Below are 27972 nucleotides of genomic sequence, written 5' to 3'. Positions count from 1 at the left end.
ATACGCAGACACTTAATAGAGAGACAAAGAGCAGTACATTTTTACCACAATTTATTTCTGTCAAGTCTTAGAAAGTATATTCCACTGCCGTGCCCAACACACACAATTATTAATGCTGCCACAGTATGAAGTACCGGAAGCCACTTGCTGCCACAGTGTTCACGTTGAACAATGCAAAAGAATACATTGACTTGCACACATGTATGAGGATTATTATGATGTACTGGAAGCCACTTGCCCTCGTACTATGCAATTCTGTCTTTTCCTCACTCTACATACAATTCTGTCTTTTCCTCACTCTACATACAACTCTGTCTTTTCCTCACCCTACATACAATTCTGTCTTTTCCTCACTCTACATACAATTCTATCTTTTCCTCACCCTACATACAACTCTGTCTTTTCCTCACCCTACATACAACTCTGTCTTTTCCTCACTCTACATACAACTCTGTCTTTTCCTCACTCTACATACAATTCTGTCTTTTCCTCACTCTACATACAATTCTGTCTTTTCCTCACTCTACATACAATTCTGTCTTTTCCTCACCCTACATACAACTGTCTTTTCCTCACCCTACATACAATTCTGTCTTTTCCTCACTCTACATACAATTCTGTCTTTTCCTCACTCTACATACAATTCTGTCTTTTCCTCACATACAATTCTGTCTTTTCCTTGTCTTTTCCTCACTCTACATACAACTCTGTCTTTTCCTCACTCTACATACAACTCTGTCTTTTCCTCACTCTACATACAACTGTCTTTTCCTCACCCTACATACAACTCTGTCTTTTCCTCACTCTACATACAACTCTGTCTTTTCCTCACCCTACATACAATTCTGTCTTTTCCTCACCCTACATACAACTCTGTCTTTTCCTCACTCTACATACAACTCTGTCTTTTCCTCACCCTACATACAACTCTGTCTTTTCCTCACTCTACATACAACTCTGTCTTTTCTTCACCCTACATACAACTCTGTCTTTTCCTCACCCTACATATACTGTTCAAAAAAAGAAACGCATAGCTTGTAATATTTGGTTAATTTAGTTATATGGCTACAAGGATATCCACCAAACTGCAGAAAATGTTTATCTGGTCGTCGACCTTTCGTCTATTGCCACAAGTGAGCTCTGCACGTGACGCATGCGTTATCAGTGGCTACAATGTCAAAATTGCTCATTTGGCATGACCACTCGTCATGCTTCAGTGTAATCTCGTGAAACTCGGGGAATATTGAGCTCTCACCATGTCTTCCAAAACCCATAAAAGCGGATTGTTCGCCACAAAGAAATCAGACGACAATTCAGCGACGAAAGATGGCCCGATTGAGCAGAGAAGACCGCCAAATTGCATTGGGTCGTTTACAAGCAGGCCAAAGTCAAAGTGCAATCGCCAGGCACTTCCACGTGTCCCAGAGCACCATCAGTAGACTGTGGGTCAGGTTTCAAGCCCCTGGCTCCGTTGCTGACTTGCCACGAGCGGGAAGACCAAGGGCGACAACTGCTGCTCACGACCGCTTCATACGGCTCCGCCACCTCCGGAATCGTTTCCTGTCGGCCTCATCTTCTGTCCAGGCTCTCCCCGGGCCACACCGATTATCGGACCAGACCGTGCGGAACCGCCTGCATGAAGCTGGTTTGAGAGCTCGCAGACCTCACAGAGGAGCTGTCCTCACCCGCCGCCATCGCCAGAACCGAGTGCAGTGGGGCAACCAGCACCTTCGCTGGACAGTCCGGAATCACTGGAGACACGTGTGGTTCAGCGACGAGTCCTACTTCCTGCTCCAGCGACATGATGGTCGGAGGAGGGTCTACCGGAGAGTAAACGAACGTTACGCGCCCAACTGTGTGGATGAGGCACCCGTTCATGGTGGTGGAGGCGTCATGGTGTGGGGGGCGATCAATACCGCTGGAAGGAGCACCCTGGTGCACGTCCAAGGGCGCATAACTGCCCAGCGATACGTGGAGGAAATTCTGCGCCCACACGCCCTTCCTCTTCTGGCTGACCAGGATGCCATATTCCAGCAGGACAACGCTCGCCCGCACACAGCACGACTCACCACCCAGTTCCTCACCGACCACCATGTCCAGGTGCTTCCCTGGCCATCCATGTCGCCAGACATGAACCCGATAGAACACCTCTGGGATGAATTGGACAGACGTGTGCGCAGGCGAGAAGAAGCGCCGGCAAATCACCGCGATCTATTGCAGGCACTTCAGGAGGAGTGGGACACCATCCCACAGCAAGATATCCGGCATCTGATCCAGTCCATGCCCAGAAGGTGCCGGGCAGTTGTTGCTGCTCAAGGCAGTCACACCCCCTACTGACTTGACAGCCTCGGCACCCAATCGTATTGATTGACTGATTGATTTGAAGATGCAAATGAACTGTGTGTGCATTCAACTGTGTCCATACCAAATTTCAAACAAATAATCTAAATATTGGATTTTCTGTTAATTTTTTCGAAAAATAAAACAAATTTGGCAAGTAGCAACTATGCGTTTCTTTTTTTGAACAGTATACAACTCTGTCTTTTCCTCACTCTACATACAATTCTGTCTTTTCCTCACCCTACATACAACTCTGTCTTTTCCTCACTCTACATACAACTCTGTCTTTTCCTCACTCTACATACAATTCTGTCTTTTCCTCACTCTACATACAACTCTGTCTTTTCCTCACCCTACATACAACTCTGTCTTTTCCTCACTCTACATGCAATTCTGTTTTTTCCTCACTCGACAATCTGCCAAGTTAACCCACCAACCACACAAACCATCCATCAGTCAATACATCATTCAACCAATCAATACATCATTCAATCAATCATTCAATCAATCATTCAATCAATCATTCAATCAATCATTCAACCAATCACTCAATACATCATTCAACCAATCAGTCAATACATCAGTCAATCACTCAATACATCAATCAATCAATCAATCAATCAATACATCATTCAATCAATCGATCACTCAATACATCATTCAATCAATCATTCAATACATCACTCAATACATCATTCAACCAATCAATCAATACATCATTCAATTAATCAATACATCATTCAATCAATCGATCACTCAATACATCATTCAACCAATCAATACATCATTCAATCAATCATTCAATACATCATTCAACCAATCACTCAATACATCATTCAAACAATCAGTGAATACATCAGTATCACTCAATACATCATTCAATCACTCAATACATCAGTCAATCAATCAGTACATCATTCAATCACTCAATCAATTCAATCACTCAGTACATCATTAACTAACCAGGACATCCATCAATCAGTCAATACATCATTCAATCAATCAATGAATGTGTTTGACGGCACACAGCAATGTCACACTAAGACAGGTAATCCTATGCATGCAGTAAAAATCATTCACGTTTAACGAAGCACACACTGACAGATGTCACCTACAGTATACAACAGGACTGACTAACAGTAACACACACACACACACACACACACACACACACACACACACACACACACACACACACACACACACACACTCACGGAGTAACAACCCACTCCTCGTCCTACACCTAGCAACTCTTTGTCAACCTTAACAACAATGGCAATTTACTCCATACACACACTCTTTAATTTGCAATACGAGGCAGGCAGATTGAGAGGACAGCCTTGCTCACAATTCACTGATCACTTCACTCGCTCACCACCGCAAGGTTTCCATTTTTCTCAGTATAAATAACTTGACGTCACTCATTGTGCAGGGTAGAGTAAAGACACCATGCCACAAGCTGGTGATAGTGATAGCCAACACACCAAACCTTGTCACCTTTTTTTTAGGCATCTGTGTGTGTGTGTCACTGTGTGTGTGTGTGTGTGTGTACTGTGTGTGTGTACTGTGTGTGTGTGTGTGTGTTTGTTGGAGCATGCTTGCATGTGTGAGAAAGGCTAGGTGCTCAACAAGTGATTGTGTCTGGTTTTGTTCCTTCAGACCTACATCCACACCGATGTGACCTGGATACCATACTGCTCTGTGCAGACAGATGCCTGGATACCTCATTGCTCTGTGCAGACAGATGCCTGGATACCTCATTGCTCTGTGCAGACAGATGCCTGGATACCTCATTGCTCTGTGCAGACAGATGCCTGGATACCTCATTGCTCTGTGTAGACAGATGCCGGGATACCTCATTGCTCTGTGCAGACAGATGCCTGGATACCTCATTGCTCTGTGCAGACAGATGCCTGGATACCTCATTGCTCTGTGCAGACAGATGCCTGGATACCTCATTGCTCTGTGCAGACAGATGCCTGGATACCTCATTGCTCTGTGCAGACAGATGCCTGGATACCTCATTGCTCTGTGTAGACAGGAGGGCCATGACGTTGCTTGTTGTGCTGTGGCTCCTCCTAGAGTCCCCCAATCCACATCGTTACATCATTGTGGCTGGTACCTCTCCTCCCATCACAGTCTTGACTGTTGCAGCCCAATGACATGACTGACAAAGCAGTCACCTCAGGTGCTATCAACGGGTCAGTGTTGTCGGTCAAGCTCCTCTCAACAAGTCTAAATACCTTGCTGTTCACAGTTCACAGAGGTATGATCTTAAGAAAGTAACCACCGAGTCTCCATAGATAGCTGCCTGCACACAGTCACACTTCACTGAGACAAGGATTTGATAGAGAAACCCCTGTGTAAGCTGTCATACCCAGAGTGACCACACTGGCAATGTACAGACAGCCCCGCCTCAATGTTCTGTAAACAGCCCTGGTAGTGTGTTGACAGGCACACCGTGACCATTCTATAATCCATCACAAGGCTCCGAGGCCCCTGTCAGTGGTTAGAGAGGTGTGCCACCAGCATGTCGATCTTGCTGGCCAGGTTTCGACCCTCCAGTTTCTCCAGGTTGATCTCGCTAAAGGCCCCGCCCAGCTCAAACCAGCGGCTGTCCGTCACGGCGGGAGAGGGGTGGGCGTCCGCCTGGCTGTGGACGCTCTTGACCATCAGACGCTGACCGCTGGTCGGACCGCTGCGGAATGAGATTACCCTGCAACACACGGCAACCCTTGTCGTGACAACTGGACACATTATGTCAGCAACCATGGGCTTTCAACACACAAGCTCACACAAAATCTCTGTCACAACTCATGTAAAAAAACCACAAAAAAACACTCTCTCTCTATCTCTCTATCTCTCGCGATTGCTTTTTTTGCGGAAATGTGTAAGAGAATGAACACCACCTTTTATTACACTCTCCATTGTATTCTGATTTGAGAATGAGATTTCTTAATAGTTTTGGAAATATGCCACTCTCTTCAGTATTAAGATGTAGAGACTCCATACGGTGTAGATCCCTTGCAAAATGTATATATTATGCAATCAGACGAAGACAATTGTTTTCTTAGGTATATTGTGAATGAATATGTTGATGTTTAATGTTTCAGAAGTTCAAGTAGCAGCAATGTTTTCCATGTATTTATTTCATGGTTGTTGTTGTTGTTGTTGTTGTTGTTTAGTTGTTGTGTTGTTTCTGTTTTTGTTCTTCCCCCATCCCCCTTGGTTTGTATATGGGTCTGTGGCCTTAGTACAATACACCATTCTGAGCCCCCCCCCCCCCCCCCCCCCCCCCCCCCTGGTTTGTATATGGGTCTGTGGCCTTAGTACAATAAACCGTTCTGAGTTCCCCTTGGTTTGTATATGGGTCTGTGGCCTGAGTACAATAAACCGTTCCCCTTGGTTTGTATATGGGTCTGTGGCCTTAGTACAATAAACTGTTCCCCTTGGTTTGTATATGGGTCTGTGGCGTTAGTACAATAAACCGTTCCCCTTGGTTTGTATATGGGTCTGTGGCGTTAGTACAATAAACTGTTCCCCTTGGTTTGTATATGGGTCTGTGGCCTTAGTACAATACACCATTCCCCTTGGTTTGTATATGGGTCTGTGGCCTGAGTACAATACACCGTTCCCCTTGGTTTGTAAATGGGTCTGTGGCCTGAGTACAATACACCGTTCCCCTTGGTTTGTAAATGGGTCTGTGGCCTGAGTACAATACACCGTTCCCCTTGGTTTGTAAATGGGTCTGTGGCCTGAGTACAATACACCGTTCCCCTTGGTTTGTATATGGGTCTGTGGCCTTAGTACAATAAACCGTTCTGAGTTCCCCTTGGTTTGTGGTCTGTGACCCATATGGGTCTGTGGCCTTAGTACAATAAACCGTTCTGAGTTCCCCTTGGTTTGTGGTCTGTGACCCATATGGGTCTGTGGCCTTAGTACAATAAACCGTTCCCCTTGGTTTGTATATGGGTCTGTGGCCTTAGTACAATAAACCGTTCTGAGTTCTGAGTTCTATCTCTGGCTTTTGCAGAACTTGTGACCACAACCACCACCAGTAGCACACTATTCACAATTCACTGTGAGGGGAACAAAAGACAAAGACAAAGCTGAACACTCACTTGTCTCCCTTGGGTGAGGCGATGGTGATGGCAGACGACGTGGCGAAGGACTCAGCGTCCCCGCTGCCGATGGAACTGTTGGCCGTTAATACCTGCCAGCCCTGGTAACGAGCGATCTGCTGTACCACTGACGTGTGGTGTTGTGCGATCTGTAACACACACTGAACTGTTAGATACACAACGCTAGTGATCGATCTGCTGTACCACTGACGTGTGGTGTGCAATCTGTAACACACACTGAACTGTTAGATACACAACGCTAGTGATCGATCTGCTGTACTACTGACGTGTGGTGTTGTGCCATCTGTAACACACACAGAACTGTTAGATACACAACGCTAGTTATCGATCTGCTGTACCACTGACGTGTGGTGTTGTGCGATCTGTAACACACACTGAACTGTTAGATACACAACGCTAGTGATCGATCTGCTGTACTACTGACGTGTGGTGTTGTGCCATCTGTAACACACACAGAACTGTTGGATACACAACGCTAGTTATCGATCTGCTGTACCACTGACGTGTGGTGTTGTGCGATCTGTAACACACACAGAACTGTTAGATACACAACGCTAGTGATCGATCTGCTGTACCACTGACGTGTGGTGTTGTGCGATCTGTAACACACACTGAACTGTTAGATACACAACGCTAGTGATCGATCTGCTGTACTACTGACGTGTGGTGTTGTGCCATCTGTAACACACACAGAACTGTTAGATACACAACGCTAGTTATCGATCTGCTGTACCACTGACGTGTGGTGTTGTGCGATCTGTAACACACACTGAACTGTTAGATACACAACGCTAGTGATCGATCTGCTGTACTACTGACGTGTGGTGTTGTGCCATCTGTAACACACACAGAACTGTTGGATACACAACGCTAGTTATCGATCTGCTGTACCACTGACGTGTGGTGTTGTGCCATCTGTAACACCCACTGAACTGTTAGATACACAACGCTAGTGATCGATCTGCTGTACTACTGACGTGTGGTGTTGTGCCATCTGTAACACACACAGAACTGTTAGATACACAACGCTAGTGATCGATCTGTTGCACCACTGACGTGTGGTGTTGTGCCATCTGTAACACACACAACGCTAGTGATCGATCTGTTGCACCACCGACATATGGTGCTGTGCAATCTGAAGACACAAGTACACACATAGTCACAAGCAAACACACTGAAAGACTAACACACACACACACTGACCTGCCACAACAAGAGGTCCTGTAGTTCCTTGTCCTCAAAAGACAGCTGACAGGTACGGCCGTCTTTCATCACCACACGTATGGTGTCCACGCCGATCAGAAGAACAATCGACGTGCGGGATAGGGTGCTGCAACAGTCAATAATTATACACTGAATATACCCAGATAATTATGGCCAGGGGAGGTAACTGCTGACAGTAAGCGGTGCGTTGGAGCACACACAGTGTATGGAAGATACATGTAGATGGAAGATACATGTAGATGGAAGATACATGTAGATTCTTCTTCTTCTTCGTTCATGGGCTTAGACTCCCACGTTCACTCATGTTTTAAGCACGAGTGGATTTTTACGTGTATGACCGTTTTTACCCCGCCATTCAGGCAGCATACGCCGATTTCGGGGGAGGCATGCTGGGTATTTTCATGTTTCTATAACCCACCGAACTCTGACATGGATTACAGGATCTTTTCCGTGCGCACTTGGTCTTGTGCTTGCGTGTACACACGAAGGGGGTTAAGTCACTAGCAGGTCTGCACATAAGTTGACCTGGGAGATCGGAAAAATCTCCACTCTTAACCCACCAGGCGGCAGCGACCGGGATTCGAACTCACGACCTCCCGATTAGGAGGCCGACGTCTTACCACCACGCCACTGCGCCCGTCGTACATGTAGATGAATCGTCTGTGAACTTGCCAAAATCTGATCAGTTCAACTTGGCTGTCTGGGTTCTGTGTCCCATTTTTTCTTAAATAATTTTTTCTCCAACATGAATGTCCGTATTTTGAATATATTTGATCAATTATAATGAAAAACCTTGCACGAGTGTATTAAGTCTTTTACAACAGAGCTCATTCCCCTGTCCACATCTTTAATTCCCCCCCCCCCCCCCCCTCACACCCACTTCCCCTCCCACACTTAACGACAGGTAAAGGAGCCACAAAGTGACCACAACTGACTTGAGGCTTTCATATCCGGCGGATGTGATGAAGATCCTGACGGATGACTGGAGGGCGCTGTTGAGGCATCCCCAGTGGGCGGTAATCTGCGGGTCCTGGATGGACACCGCCATCTGGTCGATGACGTGCATGCACCGGATCCTCAGCACCGCGTGCTTCGTCTGCTTGATGATCTGCGACAGCAGCGACTCGCTGGGAGAAAACACACACAGACACATAATTACTGAGTGATTAGCATGATATCTAGTTAATGATCCGCGACAGCAGCGACTCGCTGGGAGAAAACACACACAGACACATAATTACTGAGTGATTAGCATGATATCTAGTTAATGATCCGCGACAGCAGCGACTCGCTGGGAGAAAACACACACAGACACATAATTACTGAGTGATTAGCATGATATCTAGTTAATGATCCGCGACAGCAGCGACTCGCTGGGAGAAAACACACACACACACATAATTACTGAGTGATTAGCATGATATCTAGTTAATGATCCGCGACAGCAGTAAATTGCCGAAGGAAAACACACACACACACATCCTGACTAATAGGCATAATATCAGTGCACGTCTGTAATACTGGTTAACAGTTACAAAATCAGTGAGTGACTAACTTTGCTGCTCTATGAATTTGCTCTCACAAAGCGTTGGACTCAGTTGATGGTTTCATGTGATGTACGACAACTTTGTCTGATGAAATAAAACGTGTTTGCCAAAAAAGTGTTTGTGAATTTTTTAAATATGTTTGTTTATTGAAGTATGGTCTCAAAATGGCGCTTGAAAATGGGACATGAACAAGCTTCTCACTTCTACGCACTGGTGTTTTTGTTAAAAACACCAAAGATCATTTGTTGGGGCACATGATTTTAGGTTAGGACACATTTTTCCAATAAAAACACAGAAAATAATATAACACTTGGTTATTTCAAATTTAGATGGAATTGAAAAAAGCCTTGTCGTAAGTTACTTTTGTTTCCATAAACGCTTTTTTTGTATGCTGGATTATAACTTACTTAATTAATTGAGCAATAGATCTTTCAAAAATGTCAATGATCGGCGGTAAACACTGACGATTTTCCGATCTCACCTGGTTTCGTTTTATTCTGTAATGTAGGCAAAGCACACTAACTGAGTTCACGCAGTCGACCCCACCCAATCGTCAATGTGTTGTGACGAAATAGATGCTCGAGAACCTTCCATTTTTTGTCCTTGGAAGATCTGATTGAAAACAGGTCTTTTGAATGTGGACAAGCCTGTTGAAGTTTGATTATGGACACTTTTTGTCACAGTGCTCATGGCCCCTAACTGTTACCCAGTATCATGTCCCCTAACTGTTACCCAGTATCATGTCCCATAACTGTTACCCAGTATCATGTCCCATAACTGTTACCCAGTATCATGTCCCCTAACTGTTACCCAGTATCATGTCCCATAACTGTTACCCAGTATCATGTCCCATAACTGTTACCCAGTATCATGTCCCATAACTGTTACCCAGTATCATGTCCCCTAACTGTTACCCAGTATCATGTCCCATAACTGTTACCCAGTATCATGTCCCCTAACTGTTACCCAGTGGACGTGCACATCTATTTGTTCATACATATGTCACAGTAAAGCCAGTGACATACAAACACTCTCCCATCCCCCATAAATCATATTACCTCCACCAGAAGTGAGTGACTGAACACAGCACACACACACTTGTTTACTGACAGAAACCAAATGCCTTCATACAGTGACAACTGTCTTACGCACACAAACTCAATGATAACAACACAAGTAGTGATGTACTGACACAAGTCATTTAATCTGCAGCAGCAATGACTGACTGCAAGCACATACATCTAACCATGGAGTAGAGACACACACAGACAGAGAGTCAGAAAGACAAGAGTCAGAAAGACAGTGTCACTGGTGTCATTGGAGTGGCCACAAAAGACAGACCTAGTCTACCCATTGCACACAGTAAACCAAGCGACACACAGTAAACCAAGCGACACACAGTAAACCAAGCGACACACAGTAAACCAAGCGACACACTGTAAACCAAGCGACACACAGTAAACCAAGCGACACACAGTAAACCAAGCGACACACAGTAAACCAAGCGACACACAGTAAACCAAGCGACACACAGTAAACCAAGCGACACACAGTAAACCAAGCGACACACAGTAAACCAAGCGACACACAGTAAACCAAGCGACACACAGTAAACCAAGCGACACACTGTAAACCAAGCGACACACTGTAAACCAAGCGACACACTGTAAACCAAGCGACACACAGTAAACCAAGCGACACACAGTAAACCAAGCGACACACAGTAAACCAAGCGACACACTGTAAACCAAGCGACACACAGTAAACCAAGCGACACACAGTAAACCAAGCGACACACTGTAAACCAAGCGACACACAGTAAACCCACACAGTAAACCAAGCGACACACAGTAAACCAAGCGACACACAGTAAACCAAGCGACACACAGTAAACCAAGCGACACACAGTAAACCAAGCGACACACAGTAAACCAAGCGACACACTGTAAACCAAGCGACACACAGTAAACCAAGCGACACACAGTAAACCAAGCGACACACTGTAAACCAAGCGACACACTGTAAACCAAGCGACACACAGTAAACCAAGCGACACACTGTAAACCAAGCGACACACTGTAAACCAAGCGACACACAGTAAACCCACACAGTAAACCAAACGACACACAGTAAACCAAGCGACACACAGTAAACCAAGCGACACACAGTAAACCAAGCGACACACTGTAAACCACGCGACACACAGTAAACCAAGCGACACACTGTAAACCAAGCGACACACAGAAAACCAAGCGACACACAGTAAACCAGGCGACACACAGTAAACCAAGCGACACACAGTAAACCAAGCGACACACAGTAAACCAAGCGACACACAGTAAACCAAGCGACACACAGTAAACCAAGCGACACACAGGAAACCAAACGACACAGTAAACCAAGCGACACACTGTAAACCAAGCGACACACTGTAAACCAAGCGACACACTGTAAACCAAGCGACACACTGTAAACCAAGCGACACACAGTAAACCAAGCGACACACAGTAAACCAAGCGACACACAGTAAACCAAGCGACACACAGTAAACCAAGCGACACACAGTAAACCAAGCGACACACAGTAAACCAAGCGACACACTGTAAACCAAGCGACACACTGTAAACCAAGCGACACACTGTAAGCCAGACATGTCCTCTCACCTGTCGGCCATGTGGATCATATCCTGGCGGGTGAGAGCGGCCGGGCCAGCAATGCGCCGTCGCTTGGTCATGCCGTAGGTAGCGTTGACAGGGTGCGGGGCGTCGATACGCACGTTGCGGTGGTGAACCTCATGCAGCAGTTGATGGAGAGAATGTTCCAACACGTGGTTGTGTTCCAGCTTGGTGTTGGAGGGGGGAACCTGGCAACACAAATACAGACATCTATCACCATGTACACAGTATTGAGACATCTACATGTACCTTCCTGACAACACAGTATTGAGACACCTACATGTACCTTCCTGACAACACAGTATTGAGACGCCTACATGTACCTTCCTGACAACACAGTATTGAGACATCTACATGTACCTTCCTGACAACACAGTATTGAGACATCTACATGTACCTTCCTGACAACACAGTATTGAGACGCCTACATGTACCTTCCTGACAACACAGTATTGAGACATCTACATGTACCTTCCTGACAACACAGTATTGAGACACCTACATGTACCTTCCTGACAACACAGTATTGAGACATCTACATGTACCTTCCTGACAACACAGTATTGAGACACCTACATGTACCTTCCTGACAACACAGTATTGAGACGCCTACATGTACCTTCCTGACAACACAGTATTGAGACATCTACATGTACCTTCCTGACAACACAGTATTGAGACACCTACATGTACCTTCCTGACAACACAGTATTGAGACGCCTACATGTACCTTCCTGACAACACAGTATTGAGACATCTACATGTACCTTCCTGACAACACAGTATTGAGACACCTACATGTACCTTCCTGACAACACAGTATTGAGACATCTACATGTACCTTCCTGACAACACAGTATTGAGACACCTACATGTACCTTCCTGACAACACAGTATTGAGACACCTACATGTACCTTCCTGACAACACAGTATTGAGACACCTACATGTACCTTCCTGACAACACAGTATTGAGACACCTACATGTACCTTCCTGACAACACAGTATTGAGACACCTACATGTACCTTCCTGACAACACAGTATTGAGACACCTACATGTACCTTCCTAACAACACAGTATTGAGACATCTACATGTACCTTCCTGACAACACAGTATTGAGACACCTACATGTACCTTCCTAACAACACAGTATTGAGACATCTACATGTACCTTCCTGACAACACAGTATTGAGACACCTACATGTACCTTCCTGACAACACAGTATTGAGACGCCTACATGTACCTTCCTGACAACACAGTATTGAGACATCTACATGTACCTTCCTGACAACACAGTATTGAGACATCTACATGTACCTTCCTAACAACACAGTATTGAGACATCTACATGTACCTTCTTGACAACACAGTATTGAGACATCTACATGTACCTTCCTGACAACACAGTATTGAGACACCTACATGTACCTTCCTGACAACACAGTATTGAGACGCCTACATGTACCTTCCTGACAACACAGTATTGAGACATCTACATGTACCTTCCTGACAACACAGTATTGAGACACCTACATGTATCTGTGTCAAGTGTCAGGCTGAGAGGGATGATGAATGGACTAGGCTGAGTGTTACTCCCAACACAATCTGTCACATGCTACATTCCTTCAGCATAGTGTTTGTCTGGCTTATTGTCTGAGCACATGAAGAGTTTCAGTACAAAACACATGTACAACATCTATGTCATTTTGACAAAAGCGACAACAACCAAGCAACCTTCTGAGTGAATACAAGTTAAGGGTGGCAGTGAACCTTCTGAGTGAAGACAAGTTAAGGGTGGCAGTGAACCTTCTGAGTGAAGACAAGTTAAGGGTGGCAGTGAACCTTTTGAGTGAAGACAAGTTAAGGGTGGCAGTGAACCTTCTGAGTGAAGACAAGTTAAGGGTGGCAGTGAACCTTCTGAGTGAAGACAAGTTAAGGGTGGCAGTGAACCTTCTGAGTGAAGACAAGTTAAGGGTGGCAGTGAACCTTCTGAGTGAAGACAAGTTAAGGGTGGCAGTGTATACGTGCCTACTCATTATTCAGACAACCAACAGTGTAGACCACTTCTCACCCCCCCCCCCCCACACACACACACGAGTGACCACTCACCCTTTTCTCCTTGCCAGTGAGGTGACACAGCACGATGGACAGCTGATGACCTGGAAACACCTTTAACCCCCCCCCCCCCACACCAGTGACCACTCACCCTTTTTTCCTTGCCAGTGTAGTGACACAGGACAATGGACAGCTGATGACCTGGGAACACCTGTAGCATCACACAGAGAAAGGTAACCACGTTATTACTCAAAGCATTTGCACAACTTAATACAACACTGTCATGACTCCTTGGCATGTCACTAACGTAATTTCTCCAAGCCATTTGCACAACTTGATACACCACTGTCATGTTTTCCTGGCATTTCACTAACTTAAATCGAAAATTTTAATAATAAATTTTCATTTGATTAATATACTTACCCAATTCACATATATAGCAATTTACTTCAGTTTAGTGCTAGAACGCTGAAACTACGCTCCACCCTGGTAGGGGGGAAGTAACCCTAAAAATAGAACAGCCTTGACGGTCACATGACAACGCCAGGTCAAGGTTACCTCCCAACATGCATTGCGCACGCGTGCTCTCGCCGCCATGTTTTATTCATTCGCTCGAAGCGCCCTTTTAATTTTAGGGAATCTAAAGCGGGGTAGGCGGGAGGGACTTTAATGTGAATTGGGTAAGTATATTAATTAATCAAATGAAAATTTATTATTAAAATTTTCGATTAAATTACATATCTTATCCCAATTTACATATTATAGCAGATTGCTAATTAAGGTGGTGGGGTGCTCACCTATGAGCTAAGCAACAATTGCCCTGCTGCTCCCTCGCTGGTAGCGCCTTGGTACCATCCTGTCGCGCACTGGAAATGTCGCGCAGGTAATAGTTGATGAAAACATCCTCTGATCTCCAGTAGGCAGAATGGAGGACCTCGGATAATCTTCCTGATCTTAGCACAGCTAAGGAGGATGCCCAGGATCTTGCCTCGTGCGTCCTTGCCGATGTTAGAGGGAGAACTGACTGCCCCCCCCCCCTTCTTTTTGCGCCACCACTCATACGCTTGTTTGATCAGCGTTGAGACCCATTTAGCAAAAGTTACCTTAGATATGTCTTTGTCTCTAGCAGTGTTCAGAGATAAGAAAAGAAGCTTCTGCTGTTTAGCTCTGCTAGGAGCCGTGCGGGACAGATAACTGCTAAGAGCTCGAACTGGGCAGTTAGACAAATCGGGATGTGCGGATGTTAAAAAGGAGGACTGTTTGGATGTGCGGATGTTAAAAAGGAGGACTGTTTGGATGTGCGGATGTTAAAAAGGAGGACTGTTTGGATGTGCGGATGTTAAAAAGGAGGACTGTTTGGATGTGCGGATGTTAAAAAGGAGTACTGTTTGGATGTGCGGATGTTAAAAAGGAGGACTGTTTGGATGTGCGGATGTTAAAAAGGAGGACTGTTTGGATGTGCGGATGTTAAAAAGGGGGACTGTTTGGATGTGCGGATGTTAAAAAGGAGGACTGTTTGGATGTGCGGATGTTAGAAAGGAGGACTGTTTGGATGTGCGGATGTTAAAAAGGAGGACTGTTTGGATGTGCGGATGTTAAAACGGAGGACTGTTTGGATGTGCGGATGTTAAAAAGGGTTCCACTGTAGCAAACAAGTGGACGACTCACGTTGGTGATGATCTGGTTGCCGATGACCATGTGAGGTGTGGCCGACTTGACCTGTACCGCCTCCCTGGCCAGCTGCACACACACCACACATACATCAAGGTCTTGACACACACCACACACATACATCAAGGTCTTGACACACACCACACACATACATCAAGGTCTTGACACACACCACACACATACATCAAAGTCTTGACACACACCACACATACATCAAGGTCTTGACACACACCACACACATACATCAAGGTCTTGACACACACCACACATACATCAAGGTCTTGACACACACCACACACATACATCAAGGTCTTGACACACACCACACATACATCAAGGTCTTGACACACACTACACACATACATCAAGGTCTTGACACACACCACACACATACATCAAGGTCTTGACACACACCACTCACATACATCAAGGTCTTGACACACACCACACACATACATCAAGGTCTTGACACACCCTACACACATACATCAAGGTCTAGACACACACCACACCCATACATCGAGGTCTTGACACACACCACACACATACATCAAGGTCTTGACACACACCACACACATACATCGAGGTCTTGACACACACCACACACGTACATCAAGGTCTTGACACACACTACACACATACATCAAGGTCTTGACACACACACCACACTACATCAAGGTCTTGACACACACCACACACATACATCAAGGTCTTGACACACCACACACATACATCAAGGTCTTGACACACACTCTACACATACATCAAGGTCTTGACACACACCACACACATACATCAAGGTCTTGACACACACTACACACATACATCAAGGTCTTGACACACACCACACCCATACATCGAGGTTTTGACACACACCACACACATACATCAAGGTCTTGACACACCACACACATACATCAAGGTCTTGACACACACACCACACTACATCAAGGTCTTGACACACACCACACACATACATCAAGGTCTTGACACACACCACACACATACATCAAGGTCTTGACATACACTACACACATACATCAAGGTCTTGACACACACACCACACTACAATCAATCAATCAATCAATATGAGGCTTATATAGCGTATTCCGTGGGTACAGTTCTAAGCGCAGTGATTTTTTTATTTTTTAAATTTTTTTAATGCAATTTATATCGCGCACATATTCAAGGCGCAGGGATTTATTTATGCCGTGTGAGATGGAATTTTTTTACACAATACATCACGCATTCACATCGGCCAGCAGATCGCAGCCATTTCGGCGCATATCCTACTTTTCACGGCCTATTATTCCAAGTCACATGGGTATTTTGGTGGACATTTTTATCTATGCCTATACAATTTTGCCAGGAAAGACCCTTTTGTCAATCGTGGGATCTTTAACGTGCACACCCCAATGTAGTGTACACGAAGGGACCTCGGTTTTTCGTCTCATCCGAAAGACTAGCACTTGAACCCACCACCTAGGTTAGGAAAGGGGGGAGAAAATTGCTAACGCCCTGACCCAGGGTCGAACTCGCAACCTCTCGCTTCCGAGCGCAAGTGCGTTACCACTCGCCCACCCAGTCCACTACACCAAGGTCTTGACACACACCACACACATACATCAAGGTCTTGATAAACACCACACACATACATCAAGGTCTTGACACACACCACACACATACATCAAAGTCTTGACACACACCACACATACATCGAGGTCTTGACACACACCACACACATACATCAAGGTCTTGACACACACCACACATACATCAAGGTCTTGACACACACCACACACATACATCAAGGTCTTGACACACACCACAAATACATCAAGGTCTTGACACACACCACACACATACATCAAGGTCTTGACACACACCACTCACATACATCAAGGTCTTGACACACACCACACACATACATCAAGGTCTTGACACACACTACACACATACATCAAGGTCTAGACACACACCACACCCATACATCGAGGTCTTGACACACACCACACACTACATCAAGGTCTTGACACACACCACACACATACATCAAGGTCTTGACACACACCACACACATACATCAAGGTCTTGACACACACTACACACATACATCAAGGTCTTGACACACACACCACACTACATCAAGGTCTTGACACACACCACACACATACATCAAGGTCTTGACACACCACACACATACATCAAGGTCTTGACACACACCACACACATACATCAAGGTCTTGACACACACCACACACATACATCAAGGTCTTGACACACACTACACACATACATCAAGGTCTTGACACACACCACACCCATACATCGAGGTTTTGACACACACCACACACATACATCAAGGTCTTGACACACCACACACATACATCAAGGTCTTGACACACACACCACACTACATCAAGGTCTTGACACACACCACACACATACATCAAGGTCTTGACACACACCACACACATACATCAAGGTCTTGACATACACTACACACATACATCAAGGTCTTGACACACACACCACACTACAATCAATCAATCAATCAATATGAGGCTTATATAGCGTATTCCGTGGGTACAGTTCTAAGCGCAGTGATTTTTTTATTTTTTAAATTTTTTTAATGCAATTCATATCGCGCACATATTCAAGGCGCAGGGATTTATTTATGCCGTGTGAGATGGAATTTTTTTTACACAATACATCACGCATTCACATCGGCCAGCAGATCGCAGCCATTTCGGCGCATATCCTACTTTTCACGGCCTATTATTCCAAGTCACATGGGTATTTTGGTGGACATTTTTATCTATGCCTATACAATTTTGCCAGGAAAGACCCTTTTGTCAATCGTGGGATCTTTAACGTGCACACCCCAATGTAGTGTACACGAAGGGACCTCGGTTTTTCGTCTCATCCGAAAGACTAGCACTTGAACCCACCACCTAGGTTAGGAAAGGGGGGAGAAAATTGCTAACGCCCTGACCCAGGGTCGAACTCGCAACCTCTCGCTTCCGAGCGCAAGTGCGTTACCACTCGCCCACCCAGTCCACTACACCAAGGTCTTGACACACACCACACACATACATCAAGGTCTTGATAAACACCACACACATACATCAAGGTCTTGACACACACCACACACATACATCAAGGTCTTGACACACACCACTCACACACATCAAGGTCTTGACACACACACCACACACATACATCAAGGTCTTGACACACACACCACACATACATCAAGGTCTTGACACACACCACTCCATCAGCCACAACACACAACAAAGTCTTAACACACACACAACACATCCAGTCAGTCGGACACACACATGCACACACAAACAATCTTGCAACTTCCAGCAAGTTCTAATTATTTATCAGCCACAAACACTGGTGCAGCAGACCAACCCCACACATAATAATAATAATAATAATAACTTGATATTTTTAAGTGCCTAACCCTATGGCTCTAGGCCCTTTACAGAATGCTGTGTGAGATGGAATTTTTTGGGCCAGTAGATCGCTGCCATTTCGGGGCATATTTACCTTTCAAGGGCCTATTATTCCAAGTCACACGGGTATTTGGTGGACATTTTTATCTTAAGCGAAAGACACAGACATGTTATCTTAAGCCTAAACAATTTTGCCAGGAAAGACCCTTTTGTCAATCGTGGGATCTTTAACGTGCACACCCCAATGTAGTGTACACGAAGGGACCTCGGTTTTTCGTCTCATCCGAAAGACTAGCACTTGAACCCACCACCTAGGTTAGGAAAGGGGGAAGAAAATTGCTAACGCCCTGACCCAGGGTCGAACTTGCAACCTCTCGCTTCCGAGGCAAGTGCGCTTACCACTCGGCCACCCAGACCATGTTACATCCTGCATGTTACATCAAAAACTGCCTTTAATTTTTTTTATTATCTATCACACATGAGTGAAGGATAAATCAAACAAACAAAACCTTATATTCCAGTAACCTTCGATTTCCTTAATCCTTCAACTGAACACCACAGAGGAATAGCACTAGCACCAGACAGAAAAGCAAAACAGTTTGTTGACCCCCTTATCCATGAATAAGCTACAGCAACTTGGTGTGCTAGCAAGCAACCAACCTGTGCGAAGAGCTCCTTGCAGAAGAGGACGTTCTGAGCGGACTCTAGCTTGGACTGCCAGTAAGCGTTGGTCGGCACAGCGCTCAGGCCTGGGGGCATCTTTAGCGCTGAGCTGGTTAGGTCCATCATGTCTGTACATACACACAATTCACAGTTAGATTAACAGCACTCAGATACATCATGTCTGTACACACACACCATGAACATCATGTCTGTACACACACACCATTAATAGATTAGCAGCAGTACTTCTAGCTCCGGGTCACAAAAACGTGGCAACATACATTTAACAGTTTTTGGTATAAAGGAACATATGTACATGGCACACACACACACGTACAGAGAGACACACACAGGTAGCAACCTACCTGGGACAGAGACACACACAGGTAGCAACCTACCCGGGACAGAGACACACACAGGTAGCAACCTACCTGGGACAGAGACACACACAGGTAGCAACCTACCTGGGACAGAGACACACACAGGTAGCAACCTACCTGGGACAGACACACACAGGTAGCAACCTACCTGGGACAGACACACACAGGTAGCAACCTACCTGGGACAGAGACACACAGGTAGCAACCTACCTGGGACAGAGACACACACAGGTAGCAACCTACCTGGGACAGAGACACACACAGGTAGCAACCTACCTGGGACAGACACACACAGGTAGCAACCTACCTGGGACAGAGACACACACAGGTAGCAACCTACCTGGGACAGACACACATGTAGCAACCTACCTGGGACAGACACACACACAGGTAGCAACCTACCTGGGACAGAGACACACACAGGTAGCAACCTACCTGGGACAGAGACACACACAGGTAGCAACCTACCTGGGACAGAGACACACACAGGTAGCAACCTACCTGGGACAGAGACACACACAGGTAGCAACCTACCTGGGACAGAGACACACACAGGTAGCAACCTACCTGGGACAGAGACACACACAGGTAGCAACCTACCTGGGACAGACACACACACAGGTAGCAACCTACCTGGGACAGAGACACACACAGGTAGCAACCTACCTGGGACAGAGACACACACAGGTAGCAACCTACCTGGGACAGAGACACACACAGGTAGCAACCTACCTGGGACAGAGACACACACAGGTAGCAACCTACCTGGGACAGAGACACACACAGGTAGCAACCTACCTGGGACAGAGACACACACAGGTAGCAACCTACCTGGGACAGAGACACACACAGGTAGCAACCTACCTGGGACAGAGACACACACAGGTAGCAACCTACATGGGACAGAGACACACACAGGTAGCAACCTACCTGGGACAGAGACACACACAGATAGCAACCTACCTGGGACAGACACACACAGGTAGCAACCTACCTGGGACAGAGACACACAGGTAGCAACCTACCTGGGACAGACACACATGTAGCAACCTACCTGGGACAGAGACACACACAGGTAGCAACCTACCTGGGACAGAGACACACACAGGTAGCAACCTACCTGGGACAGAGACACACAGGTAGCAACCTACCTGGGACAGAGACACACAGGTAGCAACCTACCTGGGACAGACACACACAGGTAGCAACCTACCTGGGACAGAGACACACACAGGTAGCAACCTACCTGGGACAGAGACACACACAGGTAGCAACCTACCTGGGACAGAGACACACAGGTAGCAACCTACCTGGGACAGAGACACACAGGTAGCAACCTACCTGGGACAGAGACACACACAGGTAGCAACCTACCTGGGACAGAGACACACACAGGTAGCAAACTACCTGGGACAGAGACACACACAGGTAGCAACCTACCTGGGACAGAGACACACACAGGTAGCAACCTACCTGGGACAGACACACATGTAGCAACCTACCTGGGACAGAGACACACACAGGTAGCAACCTACCTGGGACAGACACACACACAGGTAGCAACCTACCGGGGACAGAGACACACACAGGTAGCAACCTACCTGGGACAGACACACACAGGTAGCAACCTACCTGGGACAGAGACACACACAGGTAGCAACCTACCTGGGACAGAGACACACACAGGTAGCAACCTACCTGGGACAGAGACACACACAGGTAGCAACCTACCTGGGACAGAGACACACACAGGTAGCAACCTACCTGGGACAGACACACACAGGTAGCAACCTACCTGGGACAGAGACACACACAGGTAGCAACCTACGTGGGACAGAGACACACACAGGTAGCAACCTACCTGGGACAGAGACACACACAGGTAGCAACCTACCTGGGACAGAGACACACAGGTAGCAACCTACCTGGGACAGACACACACACAGGTAGCAACCTACCTGGGACAGAGACACACACAGGTAGCAACCTACCGGGGACAGAGACACACACAGGTAGCAACCTACCTGGGACAGAGACACACACAGGTAGCAACCTACGTGGGACAGAGACACACACAGGTAGCAACCTACCTGGGACAGAGACACACAGGTAGCAACCTACCTGGGACAGAGACACACAGGTAGCAACCTACCTGGGACAGACACACACAGGTAGCAACCTACCTGGGACAGACACACACACAGGTAGCAACCTACCTGGGACAGAGACACACACAGGTAGCAACCTACCTGGGACAGAGACACACACAGGTAGCAACCTACCTGGGACAGTCTTGACCTCCACCTGTATGTAGGCCACCCCCTCCAGTTCGCTGGGCACGGTCACCTCCAGACTGGTGGCTCTGGCCGCTCCCCCCTCCCCCTCCGTCTCGGCCTGCTCCCCCTCCACACTCTTTCGCACCTCAAAGGAGCCGCCCTGCCAGAAGCGGGACCCAGCTGCACACAATGAAGACGGGGCTTAACATGCAGCGTCTACACAACTGGCTTTTAGCACCATTATTACTGACAGACTACTCAGCCTGTCCTTAATTGAGCGAAGTCGACTTCATGAAGCGCAAGGTTTGCTTCCATTTGAGTACTTTACGTCACCAATTGACGCAAGTTTAATTGAAACACAAAGTTCTTTGTTCTATTTTGGCCCGTCACGTGAATACTGGGATTTCAAGTTTGATTCGACATGTCAAAGCGTTGCAGCATGAAATAATACCGGTAGATGGTTAGTTTAGGCACTTAGGGTCAACCAAAACCAATAAACACATCCTTCACTTGGGTTTGGAGTGTGATTTCTACGTCCATCTTGAATCAAAAAGGCACTCTTCTGACAAAAAGAACAACTTCGCCGCAGAGCTACGGCATAGCTTCGCATGTCAAAACTTGCGAAGCGAAGTAGGGGACGAAGTACTTCGCCATAGCTGCAGGTTTTTGGTATGAAGACTTGAAGAAGACAGGCTTTAAGGTATGAAGACTTGAAGAAGACAGGCTTTAAGGTATGAAGACTTGAAGAAGACAGGCTTTAAGGTATGAAGACTTGAAGAAGACAGGCTTTAAGGTATGAAGACTTGAAGAAGACAGGCTTTAAGGTATGAAGACTTGAAGAAGACAGGCTTTAAGGTATGAAGACTTCAAGAAGACAGGCTTTAAGGTTTAACATCCTCTTAGACCAGTTGACATGTACTATGACAAGTATTGCTAATGCGCTGATGATATGGTGTAATAAATTGACTCCAACAAGCTAACGTGACTGTCTTCTTCAACACACAGGCATTGAGCTTGGCACGTCAAAGTATCGAGGTAGGATCATGATACGGAGAGATGAGAGATTATTATGCATGTGTATCTTTGTGTTTTCCAAGCCCTGAGACTTTCACTGTGAACTTGGGATCTTTTTCGCGCACACACTAGGGAGTTCCGACACCGAAGAGAGTCTGCACAGAGTTGACAAGTGACACTTTAGAATGCACTCAGAATAGTTTTTTTCAGGCTAACTAGTGACACTTTACAATGCGACAAGAACAGTATTTTCAAGACGACTAGTGACATTTGAGAACTCAAGAAGCAGAGAGGTGACACTGTGCCAGGGTGCAGACTGTATTGACACCACATTGACCTGACCCACCTGATCGGTAGCTGAGGTCGCCCACGATGTTGGTGCTGACTTTCTTGAGACGCCAGATCTTGCGTAGTGTCGACAGCTCTGTGTGGAAGTCGTTCGTCTTCTTGCTGGCCTCGCAGTGAGACTTCTTCAGCCTCTCCGCTCCGGACAGTAACACCGAGGATGCTGCCACCAGGCTCTGGGGGATACACAGTGGTAGATGGATGGATTAACAAGGTAGCTCTGGGGGATACACAGTGGTAGATGGATGGATTAACAAGGTAGCTCTGGGAGATATAGATAGACCAATGAATAGCTAGACAGACAGATACGAGGCAGAAATAAAATCATTGTGAGTCTTGTAACACTATCACAGTATCAGACAGCCACAAGGATCACAACAGAAAATTAAATGTGCTAATAAGTCCACCATTCTACAATCTGCATGACACACTGGAATGGAACAAGCAGAGAAGTGAAGTGAAGGGAAGTGAATGGGGTGTGCACTTCAAACCGGGACCACTGCAATACCCTAGACAATACCACTGCAATACCCTAGACAATACCACTGCAATACCCAAGACAATACCACTGCAATACCCAAGACAATACCACTGCAATACCCTAGACAATACCACTGCAACACCCTGGACAATACCACTGCAATACCCTAGACAATACCACTGCAACACCCTGGACAAAACCACTGCAATACCCTAGATAATACCACTGCAATACCCTTGACAATAACTTTAGCTTTCAGTTGAACAGGAGCGCCCTGGTGTGGCACACGACCAATGCCGACGGCACAGTGTTAACTTGCGTCTGCCAACAACCCGCACAAAGGACCATGCACTGGCCACTGAGGGCACTCTCTTCTTGTGTGTAAGTGTGTGTTCAGAAAGGACAGTTATTCTGAGGCCACAGGAAAATGTAACCCTCATAATATGCTTCTTAACTCTTCTGTGGTTCTGTGGGAAATGGACCACAGAAACAATGACCTTGATCATCCTAACCTGTCAGGTGGATGGGGGACAACTGAAGGACTTACCTTTTTCTTGGCCAGGAGCTGCACAGCGGGGCGGGTGTCGGGAGTGTCCTGAGACGCTGGGTCAGCCACCAGGTATTGTTTCTCCTTCACCAGGTTCAACACGTCTAGCAACACGCTCATCTCCGTCAGACCACACCTGTACACACACACAACACACACAGCCCACCTGAACACACACAGTGACACTGACACACACATAACACATGGGTACACACACAACATACCTATTTACACCTGTACACACACACAACAGATAGGTGTATGGAGCATCCTGTGACATCCATGTCACACAATCACCACCACAGAAAGAAACATCCAATAGCTCCTCTCAAAATCGCAGCAACAGGAGAACATCAACTTGACACAATTGCTTGCAACAAAACAGAATCACTGACAACAACAACAACATCAGCAAGAAGATGAGACTGACTTGAGGTGGTTCCTGACGGTGTCCCACGGCCACAGCGACGGCATGAAGGGGGCAAGCTGTTTGTCCTCCGCCACCTCTTTCTCCCCCTCCGACGCCGGCTTGCCCTTGCCGTCCGACTCGTCCTTGAAGAAGTCGATCTTGTGCGCCAGCTTGGTGAGGTTCTCCGACATGGACAGCTGCCTGCAACACCAAGCACCTCACCATCAGCCTTTTCACAATCATCAGCTGCCTGCTTCTTTACTCATTTTCTTCTTTCTTTTATCTCTCTCAATGCATTGGTCAACGACAAGAAGAAGAATCTCTCTCAATGCATTGGCCAACGACAAGAAGAAGAATCTCTCTCAATGCATTGGCCAACGACAAGAAGAAGAATCTCTCTCAATGCATTGGTCAACGACAAGAAGAAGAATCTCTCTCAATGCATTGGCCAACGACAAGAAGAAGAATCTCTCTCAATGCATTGGCCAACGACAAGAAGAATCTCTCTCAATGCATTGGCCAACGACAAGAAGAAGAATCTCTCTCAATGCATTGGCCAACAACAAGAAGAAGAATCTCTCTCAATGCATTGGCCAACGACAAGAAGAATCTCTCTCAATGCATTGGCCAACGACAAGAAGAATCTCTCTCAATGCATTGGCCAACGACAAGAAGAATCTCTCTCAATGCATTGGCCAACGACAAGAAGAAGAATCTCTCTCAATGCATTGGCCAACGACAAGAAGAAGAATCTCTCTCAATTTTTAGTATTTTAGCTGACGAAGACATACGTCAAAACCGGTCCTTAGTCGTATTTTTATTGTTTGTTTTTCCGGTGAGTACATCTTCATTATTATCTTGTTCAAGATGTCTTAGTCAAGGCATTTGGACCAAAACATGATTTTAATCCAGGTGGAACTGACTATTGTTCTCTGTATCAGGAAAGAACAGTGCACATGTACCTGTGTGAGCAGAGTGGCACCTGTAAACATCACTTACTGTAAAAAGCTATGGAAAGTACAAACATCACTTACTGTAAAAAGCTATGGAAAGAACAAACATCACTTACTGTAAAAAGCTATGGAAAGTACAAACATCACTTACTGTAAAAAGCTATGGAAAGAACAAACATTCAGGCAATGCGTACTTCAGGCACTACATACGTAAGCAAGTTGAAGTAACACAAAAATACAATGACTGAAGTTTGATATTTTTCACCATATACAGCTGTTGCCTTAGTGCTTGTAAAGTTGTCTTCATTCAAAATATCCCCCTTAGTCACTACAGTTCTGCCAGAACCGTCGGTTCCCCCTTTGTAGTAAACAAGTTTTGAGGTAACAGATGTTAGCCTTTTAGAGCCTTCATTTGACAGAGATAGACTTTATTTATGTGATTTGTAAATAATTTAGTTTTAAACACAAAGACTGTCGTTTCTGGTGCTACTTAAAACCTACAAAAACCAATCTACTTTAACTAAATCTATCTTCAAAGTTAAGTTTTTGACATGTCCGTGAGAAGTTATGCCTGCTTCATGCTACATGCACCCTTATTTTTGTGTTTAGAGCCGGATTTCAACAAAATCGATGCATCAATTTCAATGCAAGGGAGGTAACTCTTGTTACTCTAAAGCACAAGTATTGATGTCATACACACATGGAAACATAAATGCGCGTGCATGCAAATAGATATTCATCAGTGATAAAACAAAAGATTCTCTTTTTATTCTGTCGAAAACCATGTTCAAATCATAAATGGAAACAGCAATGACGCTCACATTGTCTGTTTTCAGTGTTTTCATGCATTAGATTTTACTTCCTTCAATTACTTCCGCTCCTTCGTAAATCCTCACACAAACACAAAGCCATGGACGGTGAAAGTTGTAGAAAATTCAAACATGTCAACAAAACACGATCTAAGGACAAATTTTCCTTAATTTCTGAGGATGTTTTCAGGGCTTATCGGAGGTTTTTGGAGACAAGTAGTACCGGCCGTGTCAACTGAGGAAGAAAACGAACTTGCATCGGTGCCACATCCGTGGAAGGGACGTTTAAAACCAACTACCAACCAACCCTTTGTAGTAGTACTGTACCCTTCCTGTCTTATTAAAAATAAGTTAAGGTTATCTCGTGCAACGATGAATCCTTGCCCCATGTGAGGAGGCCTTTGGGAAGCTGAAGGAAATGTTGAATAAATCCAACAGCGCCTCGGTCTAAGTCTTACAAGTAACATGAAATTAAGGGCCGCAATCGGTCGGCTACGTATATATATATGACGGCAAGGAGCAGCTGGTAGTGGTAAATTTACCGACACAGCAAGTGAGCAACACGCCTGCTGCCTTCATACGAGTTCTCTTGATGCGCTCATGTGACTGTGGTGTGTTTCGCCCATTCATTTTCTGCATTTTCCACTAAATAATGACACTGACAGAGTGGACGAAACGGACAGAAAAAGAGCCAAAAGCTTATCAAACCCGCACATCAATGTACAACGCTTCCATGCTACAGTGCATACATGTATAAAATACTCACTGAACGTAGATTTCTTGTCCATCAAGGGTTACTTCTTGAATCTGATGCTCTTGAAGAGCCTCGACGCTTACTTTGACGCTTGAGCCAGCCATTTTGTTTCCTCCGTAGCTTTCAGGGGTGATCTGTAGTTTCGAATAAAAAGAAAATATGATTCACATTTGTACCAAATGTCATTTTGTTGTTGTAAATAGATTACAGATGGA

The 27972-nt window shown here is 45.7% G+C and overlaps 1 protein-coding gene across 2 annotated transcripts; it reads right to left on the bottom strand.

Annotated features, from left to right (window-relative positions):
* Positions 1–36: 36 nt before the first annotated feature.
* LOC138952086 (mediator of RNA polymerase II transcription subunit 17-like) lies at positions 37–27870 on the bottom strand. Of its 2 annotated transcripts, XM_070323675.1 has the most exons (13): positions 27770–27870; positions 25263–25442; positions 24833–24968; positions 23806–23980; positions 22452–22625; positions 19787–19917; positions 15657–15728; positions 14140–14199; positions 11917–12116; positions 8642–8833; positions 7686–7812; positions 6462–6610; positions 37–5056 (listed from the first exon to the last, which is right to left on the bottom strand). In XM_070323675.1, the coding sequence occupies exons 1-13, from the start codon at positions 27859–27861 to the stop codon at positions 4843–4845; spliced, it is 1902 nt and encodes a 633-aa protein (XP_070179776.1). In that variant the 5' UTR covers positions 27862–27870; the 3' UTR covers positions 37–4842. The 2 variants fall into 2 exon arrangements, with proteins under 2 accessions (XP_070179776.1, XP_070179777.1); XM_070323676.1 differs by lacking the exons at positions 37–5056; positions 6462–6610 and adding an exon at positions 6633–7239.
* Between the last annotated feature and the right edge of the window lie 102 nt (positions 27871–27972).

This window comes from Littorina saxatilis, linkage group LG17, assembly GCF_037325665.1.
Source record: "Littorina saxatilis isolate snail1 linkage group LG17, US_GU_Lsax_2.0, whole genome shotgun sequence".
Classification (NCBI taxonomy): domain Eukaryota; kingdom Metazoa; phylum Mollusca; class Gastropoda; order Littorinimorpha; family Littorinidae; genus Littorina; species Littorina saxatilis.
The sequence above is the reverse complement of the archived record's forward strand: the minus strand, read 5'-3'. Positions and strand labels throughout refer to the sequence as shown.